Source organism: Rana temporaria, chromosome 3 (assembly GCF_905171775.1).
Source record: "Rana temporaria chromosome 3, aRanTem1.1, whole genome shotgun sequence".
NCBI lineage: Eukaryota > Metazoa > Chordata > Amphibia > Anura > Ranidae > Rana > Rana temporaria.
In genome coordinates, this window is record NC_053491.1 from 118,527,138 (window position 1) to 118,541,394 (window position 14,257).

Consider the following 14,257-nt stretch of genomic DNA (forward strand, 5'->3'; position numbering starts at 1 on the left):
GCGGGAGAGGGCCCCCCCCCCCTCCCGCCGCTTTTCCGCGCCCTCCGCCGCTTACCGGAGCCGTCGGTAGCGGCGGAGGAGATCCGATGCTGCCGCCAGGAGAGTGAGGACTTGAGTGAGGGCAAGATGGCCCCCACCCGTCCTCATAGCTCTGCTGGGCGGAAGTGACGTCAAAACGTCAGTCCCGCCCAGCCTCTTAAAGAGACAAATTTTTTTCTGTCATTTTTTTAAATGACAAATTTTCCATTTTTTTTTTTTCGCATTTAAGCCTAAATATGAGATCTGAGGTCTTTTTGACCCCAGATCTCATATTTAAGAGGACCTGTCATGCTTTTTTCTATTACAAGGGATGTTTACATTCCTTGTAATAGGAATAAAAGTGATCATTTTTTTTTTTTTTTAGATTTTAGTGTAAAAAATAATAAAATCAATAAAATGAAATAAGAAAACCCCAAAATTTTTTTTTTAAAGCGCCCCGTCCTGACGAGCTCGCGCGCAGAAGCGAACGCATACGTGAGTAGCGCCCGCATATGAAAACGGTGTTCAAATCACACAAGTGAGGTATCGCCGCGATCGTTAGAGCGAGAGCAATAATTATAGCCCTAGAGCTACTCTGTAGCTCAAAAAATGCAACTTATAGAATTTTTTAAACGTCGCCTATCTATATTTTTAAGGGTAAAAGTTTGACGCCATGCCACGAGCGGGCGCAATTTTAAAGCGTGACATGTTGGGTATCATTTTACTCGGCGTAACATTATCTTTCACAATATATAAAAAAATTGGGCCAAATTTATTGTTGTCTTATTTTTTAATTCAAAAAAGTGAATTTTTTCCAAAAAAAGTGCGCTTGTAAGACTGCTGCGCAAATACGGTGTGACAAAAAGTATTGCAATGACCGCCATTTTATTCTCTAGGGTGTTAGAAAAAAAAAAATATATAATGTTTGGGGGTTTTAAGTAATTTTCTAGCAGAAAAAAATGTTTTAGTCTTGCAAACACCAAATCTGAAAAACACCTGAGGTCTTTAAGTGGTTAATATAGTGAATATAACAGATTTTTTTTCCGTTTTGGACAAGGAAGAGAGGGATTAGAACCCCCTGCTAGTTTATTTTTTGCTGACTGTCCATTGTGAACTTCCCTTTCTGTCCAAGCGACACAACAGGAAGTGAGAGGGAATCTCCTATTAGATCATATTCCCAAAATAAGAGGCCCCCTTGGAGAATTTGCCCTCACCTTTTGTGCCTGTGAAAATGCTGCAGTGCTGGTTTGGCCATCATTTTCTGTCTCTTGACCATGGTCATTTGGCAATTAGAGAAGGTAAATCCAACCAGCCGGTTACACAGACAATAAAAACGTACGCACGATATTAAAAACAAAAATAAGGTTTGGCAATACATTTAATTTAGGTAATATTTTAGGTATGCGTGCATGCTGGAGGACTAAATAACCTGCTAGCTTGTTGTATAGCTGTAAAACCCCATCGGGAAAGTCACCCTACATGACATAGTATGTGGCAAGAGCCAAAAACATACTATGTCATGTAACAAAAAGAAAAAATTCAAAAGGCTGGCCATAAACACTAGAATGTTGTCAAAGATGTAGGCTTGATTTGACTGCCTTCAAGCACTTTCTCAAACTTGAACGTCTCTAAACAAAATCGGTCCCATCAGGCAACTGCTTCTTTTTAGGTCTGATGGGAAAGGTGGAGAAAAGGAGCTCCACAGATGTTTCTAATACAGGATTAACAAAGAAAAAAAAAAAGATTATTAGGGATTGGAGGAAGTTTTGCAACCTGTCCAATCCATGTTCTTCGGGATCATCATCTGATGTGGGTCTATCATCCAATGTCTGAGTACCTCAATACATCTTTATAATGGCAGTGACAGGCAGGCAAGCATGGACTTAAAGTGGTTGTATAGTTTTTTTTTACTTTTACCTATAGGTAAGCCTATAATAAGGCTTACCTGTAGGTAAAAAAAATATCTCCTAAACCTTTTTTCTATACAGGTGCCAAGAAAAAAAAATGTTTAGCTGTCAAAGGAGCCATGTTCACACAGCTCCGGGGTGTCCAAAGGCCGCATTTAGAAAGGGACCCGTGCTGCTTTGGTTCCGATTCATGTGCGAGTTCAGGCAAAAATTCAGACCCGATTCTCACCTGAATCAGTGAACAGGGATGCACCAGATCCCCCTGATGTGTGCCTTGGTCGCAGCTTGTGTGAACCCAGCCTCAGGCCTTTAATTGATTCTACTTGAAAATCGAATTCATTTTGACCAAATTGGTATTTTTTTTGGTATTGTGATAATTGTGATAAAAGATCATTTGAATCAGATACATGGTCAATCAGTTCTTTATAATTACTTGTGTGGTAATAAGAGATTTAATTTCATGTAATTCGAACATGATTTTTTAGTTTGTTTTCCAAAAGATTTTCCCTTCAAACGTTTTACTTTATAACAGTGATATGCAATTAGCGGACCTCCAGCTGTTGCAAAACTACAAGTCCCATCATGCCTCTGCCTCTGGGTGTCATGCTTGTGGCTGTCAGAGTAGTTGTAGTTGTAGTTCTGCAACAGCTGGAGGTCCACTAATTGCATATCCCTGCTTTAGAACATCATCTAGTCATTTACAGTGAATTCCCTAAATGGCTTAAACGGTTGTTATTTATTCCTATTGGGCAGAATAAGGCCTTGTACACGAAGGACCGTTGTCATAGGTTAACCGATGAAGCTGACTGATGGTCTGTTGTGCCTACACACCATCGGTTAAATAACCGGTCGTGTCAGAACGCGGTGATGTAAAACACAACGACGTGCTGAAAAAACGAAGTTCGATGCTTCCAAGCATGCGTCGACTTGATTCTGAGCATGCGTGTGTTTTTAACCAATGGTCGTGCCTACTAACGATCGGTTTTGACCTATCGGTTACCAATCTATAGGTTAATTTTAAAGCAAGTTGGCTTTTTTTTAACCTATGGTTAAATAACCTATGGGGCGCGCACACGATCGGTTTTGACTGATGAAAGCGGTCCTTCAGACCGTTGTCCTCTGGTTAACCTATCGTGTGTACGAGGCCTAAGATTCACACTGCCTGCCTTGCATACATTACAGAATTGTGTCACCTTTTATTATACAAAGATAAGGAACCTTGACCTGGCAAGGAAAATAATGGGGTTTGCCTGAAACATACGATTATGTTTGATCCAATTTTCTGAAAGAGTAACTCCACTTCCACTTCTACTACGGTACTACTTCAGTGCTTAATTGTTGGCAACACAGTGAGAGCATTGCTATCAAGCCAGTCTATATAATCTAAACAGCTTTAGTCAGGAATTGTCAGACCATACAAATATGCATTGTAGCCTAACTGAGTTGTCCAAACAAACTTTTCTTCAATTGACTAAAGGAGGAAACCAGAATGGACACAAACTTCAGGTTAGAATGTCACAATATTCCTGTCTCAAAAATCCATCAACTGGTCTCCCTAGTTCCCAGTTGTTTTACAAAGTGTTATTAGAAGAAGAGGGGATGCTACACTGTGATAAACATTGCCCTGTCCCAACTTTTTGAAATGTGTTGCTGCCATTAATTTAGAAATTACATTATTTCTCAGTTTAAACATTGTATATGTTTTCTATTGTGAATAAAATACAGTGTATGGGTTTATGAGATTAGCAAATCATTGCATTCTGTTTTATGTATACTTTACCCAACATCCTAACTTTTTTGGAATTGGGGTTGTATTTATTTTTGAATCGAAAGGGACATCTTTTCTGTTGGTATTGCTGTGTTTTCTGAAGCAGCTGTAACGTATGCACATTTTGTGTGTTACGTTTACTAGCCTCTTGTGTTATATCTTTTACTTTGCCCAACACCACAGAAGTCACGAACACTATGTTATTAGTAGTAATGTGAAAACTTTGAGGAAGTTGATTTTCTTGTTAACACCATTCCCTGTCCATCAGCTAAAATGTGCAAACTGAACAAAAAGTTGATTTTATACTTAACAGCAGGAAGGATGCGTTTACTTCTTGACCGTCAATGTTCCCCCTAGATCCTGTGGGTTTTTTTTTGTTTGTTTTCTTCAAAGTTTGTTAAGCTATGTGGTGCCCATCAATACATAAATGTTCCAAGATTAGTACATTCATTTTCTTAGGAATACACAAATAACAAAAACATAATAATACAAAACAGTAAGAAGGACGGCCTGTCTGCACCAATGTACATACTAGAGAATTTGTATCTAATATAAACAAGCACTGAAAAGGGCACAAAGGACTGTAATTTATTTATTTGGTATTTTCTCAACAGAAAGGAGGCAGTGGTGCCAGGTTCTCTACCTTAAAGGATAAGTTCATCTTTAAGAATATGTTACTTGTTCCTCCCTAAATTCAGGTAGAACATGTAACCTGTTCCCAGTGTATCAGCCTCTGCCCCCTCTCTGTGGCAGCAGTACAGGGAGACGTTCCCCGTACTGGTGCCCACACGGCCAAATCATTCAGACACACAACTCTGTGTGTCTGAATGAACTACAAGCCCTGACATCCTTAGCAGCTGTCAGCTTGTAGTTCTCAATGAACTACCACAGCGCTGGTAGTTCATTGAGTCTTCCTGTCAGGGAGTATTGGCTTACCTGTATGCGATGTACGGGTAAGCCAATACACTGATAGTGTGCAGGAGACCTGCATGGCATCAGCGATCTCCTGATCGCTGGTGCAATGCTTTCCAGTTTCCTGCAACAAAAAAATAAAATAAATGCACATTTGATTACCTGCTATAAAATGTGCATTAAATATTGGTTTAAAAAAAGTGAACTTATCCTTTAAAGCCTAGTACACAGGATGAGATTATCTGATGAATGATTTTTTTTTTTTTTTGCATGTTAGCCTCGTACAACAGACTAAAAATTCTGAAGTAATGTAATGTATTTTATTATATTTGTATTGTATTTTTGATTGAAAATGATGCTGATTAAACTAAAATCGTACGATCTGGTATCGTACGAGAAACATTTTTATGTTTGTCTCCTACGAAAATTTTGAATGAATGCTGTGTACTAATGATCAGATTATGATACGATCGCTTTAAAAGCGGTATTTTTTGGACGATTTTCTGATCGTGTATACAAGCCTTTAGGATGCAAGACAAGTAATGTTTCATGGTACCTTAGAAGTCTGTGTGAGCACTATAGATTGTGGTTTTCATGAAAGGTCCACTTTAACAAAGAAAAGTGGGTTTATTCTCTGGAGCCAGGTGCACGCTAAAAAATGATTCACATTTATGTTTGACATTTAGATCAGGTACATTAACTTATAAGTAATTGATGCCTCAGAAACAGTTTTTAGTCAAGGCTGCCAGTTTTTTAGCATATTGTATTATAAATCACAGATTTTGCAGTACTTCAATACAGAACTGACTGCGAGGTCCTAAAAACATGTTTACACCATCACTTAGGGGTAACAGTCTTCCAAAGGATGAAGACCTGTTTGGATTTATAGATATTGGGGCAGATTCACAAAGAAATTACGCCGGCGTATCTACTGATACGCCGGCGTAATTTCAAAATTTCCACGTTGTATCTTTGTTTTGAATCCTCAAAACAAGATACGACGGCATCTGGGTTAGATCCGACAGGCGTACGTCTTCGTACGCCGTCGGATCTCAGATGCAATTTTTCGACGTCCGCTAGGTGGCGTTCCCGTCGTAATCTGTGTTGAGTATGCAAATTAGCTATTTCCGACGATCCACGAACGTACATGCGGCCGTCGCATATTTTTACGTCGTTTCCGTTCGGCTTTTTCCGGCGTATAGTTAAAGCTGCTATATGGTGGCGTACTCAATGTTAAGTATGGCCGTCGTTCCCGCGTCTAATTTTGAAAATTTTACGTCGTTTGCGTAAGTCGTCCGTGAATGGGGCTGGACGCAATTTACGTTCACGTCAAAACCAATGACGTCATTTAGCGCAATGCACGGCGGGGAAATTTTAGGGGCGGTGCATGCGCAGTTCGTTCGGCGCGGGGACGTGCTTCATTTCAATGAAACACGCCCCCTACCAGCCGCATTTGAATGCCGCGCCCTTACGCCGCGAGAGATACACTACGCCGCCGTAACTTACGGCGCAAATTCGTTGAGGATTCAAACTTATGCCAAGTAAGTTACGGCGGCGTAGCGTATCTTAGATACGCTGCGCCGATGCAGATATTTGTGGATCTGCCCCATTAAGTTTAAGTAAAGAATAGTTTATGTTGTCATGAATGCTCAACGAAAGTCCCATTCACTGCTTTATAAATTTGCCCCTGTGTGAAACTGCAACTCTACATAACTGCATCACCACCAGCATAAAGCTGTTGTAAAGCCTTACCTGCATTGTGCAGTAGTATAGCACAGAACGGCCTCTTGGCTTCTCTTCTGTAGTCCTCCTCTGGGACTGTTCTTTTCTGCTGATGCCCTTTCAGCAAGCCTATGCCCCCCATGCCTCTCTCAGGGTCTTCTGTGAGACAAGGAAGTGAGATCAGCTGCGCTGCAGATAAGGACTGCACTGGATCAAGAGAGGGGTTTAAAGTGGGTGTGTGAAAACCGGTATTGGATTTTTATTTTTTTTACCTTAACCGCTTCCCAGCCACACATCGCAGATATACTGTGGCAGGGCGGCTGCTCTGTGCTAGATCACATACATAGTACGTGATCTAATACTTGCGGTTCTGGGGCACGCACACTCATTGTACAGTATAAAGGCAGAATGGCAATCTGCCTATGTAAACAAGGCAGATTGTCATTCTGTCAGTAGGGAAGGTATTGATCCTCTGTTCTTGCAAAGCAGGAACATGGATCAATTCCTTCCCATAGTAAAAGCACTCCCCACAGTGAGAAAGCACAGGCTAGGCACATGGTTAACCCTTTGATCACTCCTGATGTTAACCCCTTCCCAGCCAGTGTCATTAGAACAGTGACAGTGCATATTTTTTTTAGCACTGATCACTTTATTAGGTCCCCAAAAAGTGTCACTGTCTGATTTGTCCTCCGTAATATCACAGTCCCGCTATAAGTTGCTGATCGCCGCCATTACTTGTAAAAAATAAAATGAACATAAAATATCCCATAGTATGTAGGCGCTATAACATTTGAGCAAACCAATCAATATACATTTAGTGATTTTTTTTTTTTTACCAAAAATATGTAGCAGAATACAAATTGGCCTAAATTGATGAATACATTGTATTTTTATTTTTTTATTTTTATTGGACATGTTTTATAGCAGAAAGTAAAAAATATTGTTTTGTGGTTTTTTTTTAACATTGTTGGTCTTTTTTTGTTTATAACGCAAAAAATAAAAACGCAGAGGTGATCAAATGCCACCAAAATAAAGCTCTATTTGTGGGGGGGAAGGGACATTTTTTGGGGGTACAGCGGTGCACAACCGCGCAATTGTCAGTTAAAGTAACGCAGTGCCAAATCGCAAAAAAAATGGCCTGATCCTGAAAGGGGGTAAATCTTCAGGAGGTCAAGTGGTTAATGCAGAGAACGCATTAAGGTAATAAAACCTTTGGGTTTATAACCACTCTAAGCCATTTGTCACAAAATGTACAGCTCTATGATAAAGTCCTCAAGCCATATATTGTTTTTGCATTTTTTGATCTATAATTGTGAAACATGCCCATGGTTCCTGCCTGTTCTTACGACTCGTGTTTCTTAACAAATCTAATTATTAAACGTGATGAATGAATTATGAATTACAGGGAAGTAGAAATATGAAATGGCTCTGAGTAAAGTTTGATTCAAACACGGCTATAATTAAAAACAAACATTTGCTTCTTTCATGCCTTTGACAGTAGTTTACACTTTGTTCTCAGTTCAACTTTTGTACTTCCACTCTAGAGGTAGTCAGTCCTTGTTGCTTTTGCTTTTTCTTATTTCTTTTTTAATTCTTTATTTAGGGCACATCTTAACCCCTTAATGCCTGGTTAAAACAAATCTTAATGCCTGAACCCAGTTTTGCGACTTTGCCATGTGTTCGTAAAACTGTTCATATCACAACAAATACAGCAGGCCATAAATTGTGCAATTTTCTTTCTTGCAACCAGTGGTAGCAGGAAATAAAAATTGCTTGATTCACCCCTCCCCCCAGAACCAACTGACACTGGATCCCTCCCACTGAGCTATTTTGAACACAGTAATTATTGCTAGTGGCTATAGCTGCTGGCAATAATTGCATGCTAAAATCCAACATGCTAGTTGTACCCAAGCTGATCGATGGATGAGTACAATCAACCTTCCCATCACATATAATAGGGAGGGGGATCCAGTTTGGCATCTTTGCCCAGGATGTTGGGTGACTTTATTCTGGCACTAAGCACCTGCATAGTAAACAGGACACAGTTTGAACAGCTATGAATGTCGTACACGGTCAACAGGGAATTTTTGCCATTTATCAAACAGACAGTGACATCATTAGGTTGAAAGAGACAGTAGGCCATCAAGTTCCACCACAATACTCAACATAACAAAATGCTGTCAATTGAATGTTTAAGGCCTCGTACACACGATAGGTTAACCAGAGGACAACGGTCTGAAGGACTGTTGTCCTAGGTTAACCTATGAAGCTGACTGATTGTCCGTCGTGCGTACACACCATCAGTTAAAAAAACGATCGTGTCAGAACGCGGTGACGTAAAACACGACGACGTGCTGAAAAACGAAGTTCAATGCTTCCAAGCATGCGTCGACTTGATTCTGAGCATGCGTGGATTTTTAACCAATGGTTGTGCGTAATGATCAGTTTTGACCTATCGGTTAGCAATCCATCGGTTAAATTTTAAAGCAAGTTGCCATTTTTTTAACCTAAGGTTAAATAACCTATGGGGCCTACACACGATCGGTTTGGACCGATGAAAACGGTCCTTCAGACTGTTGTCCTCTGGTTAACCTATCGTGTGTACGAGGCCTTACAGACCAATAAGGAATTAGAAGAAGTCAATTGTTAGGGGATTACCGGTATATACACTAATAGATTTTTCTATAGTAGACAAATATGAAAGCTTTTACCTTGTTACAGGCATATAATGAGTGTGCAAATGTATTTTTTCTGTTTTGACACACAGGTGTGCTTTAAGTGTACCTGTTTTTGTTCCATATTAAATACAACATTTTATGTAATCTTTTCTTTTTCTACATTATAGCAATGTCTCCTGGTTCAGACAGTCTTGCCAGTGTGGACACCCCTGCTGTTTCTGAAATGATATTGCAGACTCTGAATGAGCTGGCTAAATCCTTCCTGGATATGTCTGACCGTTGCCTCTTGGTTTTGCACTTGGAAGTCAGGTTTGTTTGATTTCTTTTTACTAGTTTGTTTAAAGCCACACATTTATTGTTTAGTTATTTGAATAAATACAAGCGTTTTCTGCTATTCTATCAGCTTTTCTGTTTTTACTGTACATTAGTAAATTAATTTGCACTCTTTTTATCATTTGGTCTTGTGCTTCTTTCATTGGTGCATGATTTTTCTGGTCATTGCAAGGCTAACCTGAAATGTGAACTTCGAGTACTGGGGTCTGCAGTGTGGCACTTTCTAGACCTCTGCACTGTTCGTTATTTGCAGAGCACTCTTAAGGTCCAGAACTATGCCACAGCCCGTGGTATGACCACATCTGAGGACACACATAGTAACTATGACCTGTTGAGCTGAAACACAAGATGCAAACTCATTATTGGACGCCATTTAAAATTTTCTGCCTCTGGCTTTTTGCAGAGGTGAGGCCTAGGACTAAAGGAACTGCGCACTTATGTCATTCACTAGGTGGGATGTGCAAACACACTCACAACACTCTTCCTCCTACCTTTTTGAGCCTGGAGCAAGCAACTTTCTGCTACTGATCCTGCCTTTGCAGTGTTTCATGGATCTACCATTTTCCGGTCTCATACTTGCTCATTATGAAATGCCGTATTTTTCGGTGTATAACACGCACCCTAACTTTAAGAGGGAAGTTTCAGGGGAAAAAAATTCACAGCCCCCTGCGTATAACATGCAAGCACAGTTTACCCTCTATTTCAGGGTAAAAAAGTGAGTGTTATACGCCAATAAATACAGTACTTGATTTAGAAAGAGGCGTGGGTATCTAATTCTGGTCCACACATTTTGCCCTCAGCTTGTCTTTCAGGTTTTTTGAGGCTCCGGCGCTGGCCAGAGACACGATGACGTCACTCCTGCGCATGCGCGTGGGAATCTTCCTGACAAGGTCTGGCAGTGTCTGCCAGACCTGCAGCACGACATTCACAGCGCATGCGCCGCTGACGTCAGTGGCCGCATGCAAAGTGAATATCTCCTAAACCATACAGGTTTAGGAGATATTGTTTTACCTACAGATAAGTCTTATTATAAAAACATGGGTATACAACCACTTAAATTTTGTAGTCGTTTGTGTGAAGCCCATTTTAAATCTGCTAGTCCATCAAACACTACCCTCTTCAGACAATGCTGCTGTGCCATGGTGGCGCTTTGCTCAGCCACCCTAAAGCTGGCCATACACTGATCAAAATGTGTTAAATGTGTTGACTCCCCCTTTCAACAGAAGTTGATTATTTGATTGTAATGAAAGCCTTGGGAGTTTATCAAGTGACCAAGGGAGGAGTGTAGATGGAGAAGAGAAGGGGTTGGAGAAACAGACTACAGAAGGAGGAACTGGAGAGGAGTTGTAGGTAACACCGAAGGAATGCTGTGATAGGAGGAAAAAACAGGAAAGACCAGAGTCTTGGAGGCCAAGGAAGTGCGTTTTTTTGGGGGAGGAGCAGGTGGTTAACAGTATCAAGGCAGCACAAAGGTCTAGTAGTATGACTATAGAGCAGTGACCATTGGTTCAGTTAGTAAATCATTCGTTTTAGTAGAGCAGTTTGCAATGTTGCGAGCCAGACTGTAAGGGGTCAAAAGGTTGTTGTCAGCGAAGTAAGAGCTTAGATGGCTGTATACTATTCATTTTAAAAGAGGTAAATGGGAGCAAGGAGATTGGTCCTAAGTTTTTCAGCCTGGTGGGTCCAGTGAGGTTTTTTTTTTTTTTTTAAGTATTTAGTGATCTGTGCATGCTTCAGAGTGAAGCATGAGGTGCCAGTAGCGAGGAGGAGATTGGAGATGTGCATGAGGGGGTCATAGGATAGAGCATGAGGGTGACTTTAGTAGTTGCGAGGGAACAGGGTCCAGCGGACAGGTGGTAAGGTGGGCTTGTGAGAATCAATTGGTGACCTCTTCGATAGTAACAAGGTCAAAGAAGGAAAGTGTTGAATGTGGTTTTGGACAGGATATGTTAAGTTAGATAGATATTTGTGCAGTGGAGATGTACCCACAGATTGCATCAATCTCCTTTTTGAAGTGATTGGAAATCTCCTGAGCAGTGAGTGAATTACTAGGTAGAGGTGTGGTGGACAAAAAAGAGAATGAAAGGTAGAGAAGAGCTGACCAGGACTGCATTACAGAGTAATAATGAGAGTTGCAAAGTAGGCTTGTTTAGCAGCATGGAGGGAGGACCAGTATTTTAGGAATTGCATATATCGTATACAAGATAAACCATTTCAGGCATATACTCTGTATATAAAAATATATATAAATCTTGCAAGCTACTCCAAAGCAACCCGAGACTGCAATCTGCGTCAGGTGTAAAATAACCTGAGGTTATAACCTATCGTCAGGTGTGGCATAACAAATCCTGTGAAACAAAGTGCAAATTTGCAGCTGCTAAGCATTGATCACAATCCCATAATCTGTAAAAAACATAAATACAAAAAACAAAAAAATGCAGCGCTGTGTGATACTGAACCTTACAAATGCAAAGATAGTGCCATAAGCAATGAAGATCAATATTGCTAAAAAATGTAACTTGTGTAACAAGCAATCTCACAGTTAAAAAAATGTAGTATTATTCCTTAATATCAAGTGTCCAAAAAAAAGGGGAGATTTTTTCTCCCAATTTTCATCAATCATGGAGACAAAAGCACAAATTGGGGTATTATACGTATTACTGTCCAAAAATTGACTCTAGTGATGATATACCTGATTAGAAGAGGGTGACTTCACACACGTGTCCACCCCCCCCCCCTGTGTGAATGCGCTAACCTCCAACAATGTGACCGCACACTTAGTTTGAGCCACTCCTGGGCTCTAAGTGAAAGTCCAGAGAAGTTGACCTCAATTTTAAAACAAGAAAGCGTGCATTATCGCTAGTTTAAAAATGTATTCAGAAAACATAACATGAGTGTACTTGCGCATTTTGGGTGCTTCCAGCACACCAAACCATAAAAGCATTAAGCCTAGGATTCCTCTCCAAAGCACTTCCAAACTCTTATGTGTCAACAGTTTTTTACAAACGAGCATGTATCTGAGCTCCTCCACCATCCTGGCCTCTCCCCTACATGTGACGACACTGGGCTAATCATGTGTCTTCCTCAGATCCCTCTGAGAGGGGAAAGCATCACGGGATCACGCCCACGGGGATTCGGGGCTCAGGTAAGTAAAACGGGGGCTGGGGGGGACGGAGAGTGCAAGGTGTTTTTTTTTACCTTGATGCATAGTATCCATTAAGGTGAAAAAACACGAAGCTTTACAACCCATTTAAGTGTTGCACATTCCCATTTTTTTGCCCAGCTCTGGGAGTGTCCCGGGGTCTATGAATACTATGCCTGTGTCCAGTACTGTATAGTTAAGAGACATTTTCTTAACCTCTATTGGACCTATTTTGTAAGGGGTGATGCTTTCTAAGTGCAGGAACTCGTATCGACAGTCAGAATACATTTTGTATATGTAACAGCCAAAATAATATCCTGTAAAAGAACATGCTTTGGGCAATTGAATAGGATTGGTGGAACAGCAAGCAGGAAAGGATTAAAGTTACACAGTACAGGCTTTTGGAAGCAGAAACTTCATCATGTAAAATCTGACTGCCAGGGTTTTTAAAAAATAAGGTAAACTGTATTGGCTCTCTGATTTTAACACAGTTTCAATATTTTCTTGTCCCAAATGTATAACCCATGCTTCTACTGATTAACTCTTATTGACTTAACTGTGAACATGTATAATTATCTCCCTGGCCTATAATGGAAGCAATTGTTATATCATATCTTTGATCTGTAATGTCCCTGGATACCGCGGATAAACCTTTCCACAGCCTTGATGCAGTCTTATTAGCTGATGACACCTTTATGTACAGTAACTCATTGCCAGATGGATTTTGCCTTTTGCAACTGTTGCAGCCAACCAGACTTGGCAAAAAAATTATGAAATCTGATGTGGTTTTGCACCAAGTTTACATGTCATGTTTAGTGTATATACAAACATTTTCTTGGAGTATTTGCTAATCAATTCATTACACACTTCAATATTTAATAAGAATTCAGCGGACAATTAGATGACATTATTGAGCTACAACAAATTGTGACAAAGATGAAGAATTATTAAATACCTGCGCTGATGTGTATTACATTTTCCTATATGCAGAAGTCACTTATTAATGCAAATGCATGATGCAAATAAAGGAAACCTGTCATAAAAAAAAAAAAAAAAAAGAGGCCACCATTGCCAAGTTGGCATTTTGCAGTTATTTGCCTGACTATGATTCTGACCCTCTTGTTTTAATGCTTAGAGTCACTGACATAAAACAAGTATGCCAATTAGGACTTTTTGCTGAATTTCCGATATTTGTTTTTGGTCTGAAAGTGCTGAAACCAGAGGATAATGCAGCCAGGGAACTATTTAAAAAAAAAAGTAAAATGACGCTGACTGCTCCCTTTTCTTTCAGTTGACAAGTTTACTACAGTGCCTAATTGTTGCCAACACAGTGAAAGCATGGCTGTCAAGCCTGGCTATATAATCTTAACAGTTTTAGTCAGGAATTGGTGTCGGACCATAAAAATAAACTGAGTTGCATGAACAAACTTTTATTCAATTCACTATAGGAGGAAAACAGAATGGACACAAACTGCTTAAAGGGTTAACTCTACATTCATGGGGGGAAAAAACTAAGAAGAAATAATATAGTGTGTACTGTGTGTACAAGTTATGATTTTGACAGTTGGCCAACATTTACTGCAAGTAAATCTTCCAGGTGAATGTGTTGTATGTGCCAGTGATTGATTCACGAACAGTGAATGCTTCTATCTGTCCATTTGTCTTTTCTTTTTCTGAACAATTTCACTTACCTTTAACAGTTACAGATAAAGGTTGCAGTCAGCAGTTTTGCGCAAAACACTTCTATTGCAAATTGTATATAATAGGGAGGTCTCTC

The 14,257-nt window shown here is 40.1% G+C and overlaps 1 protein-coding gene across 1 annotated transcript in view; it reads left to right on the plus strand.

The window, feature by feature from the left end:
- The window catches only part of EXOC4 (exocyst complex component 4), a 534,668-nt gene that overhangs the window by 465,401 nt on the left and 55,010 nt on the right, over positions 1–14,257 (plus strand). Inside the window, exon 15 of the mRNA XM_040343312.1 lies at positions 9,173–9,314. Within this exon, the coding sequence (XP_040199246.1) occupies positions 9,173–9,314 (142 nt within the window). The remainder of the gene's footprint in view (positions 1–9,172; positions 9,315–14,257) is intronic.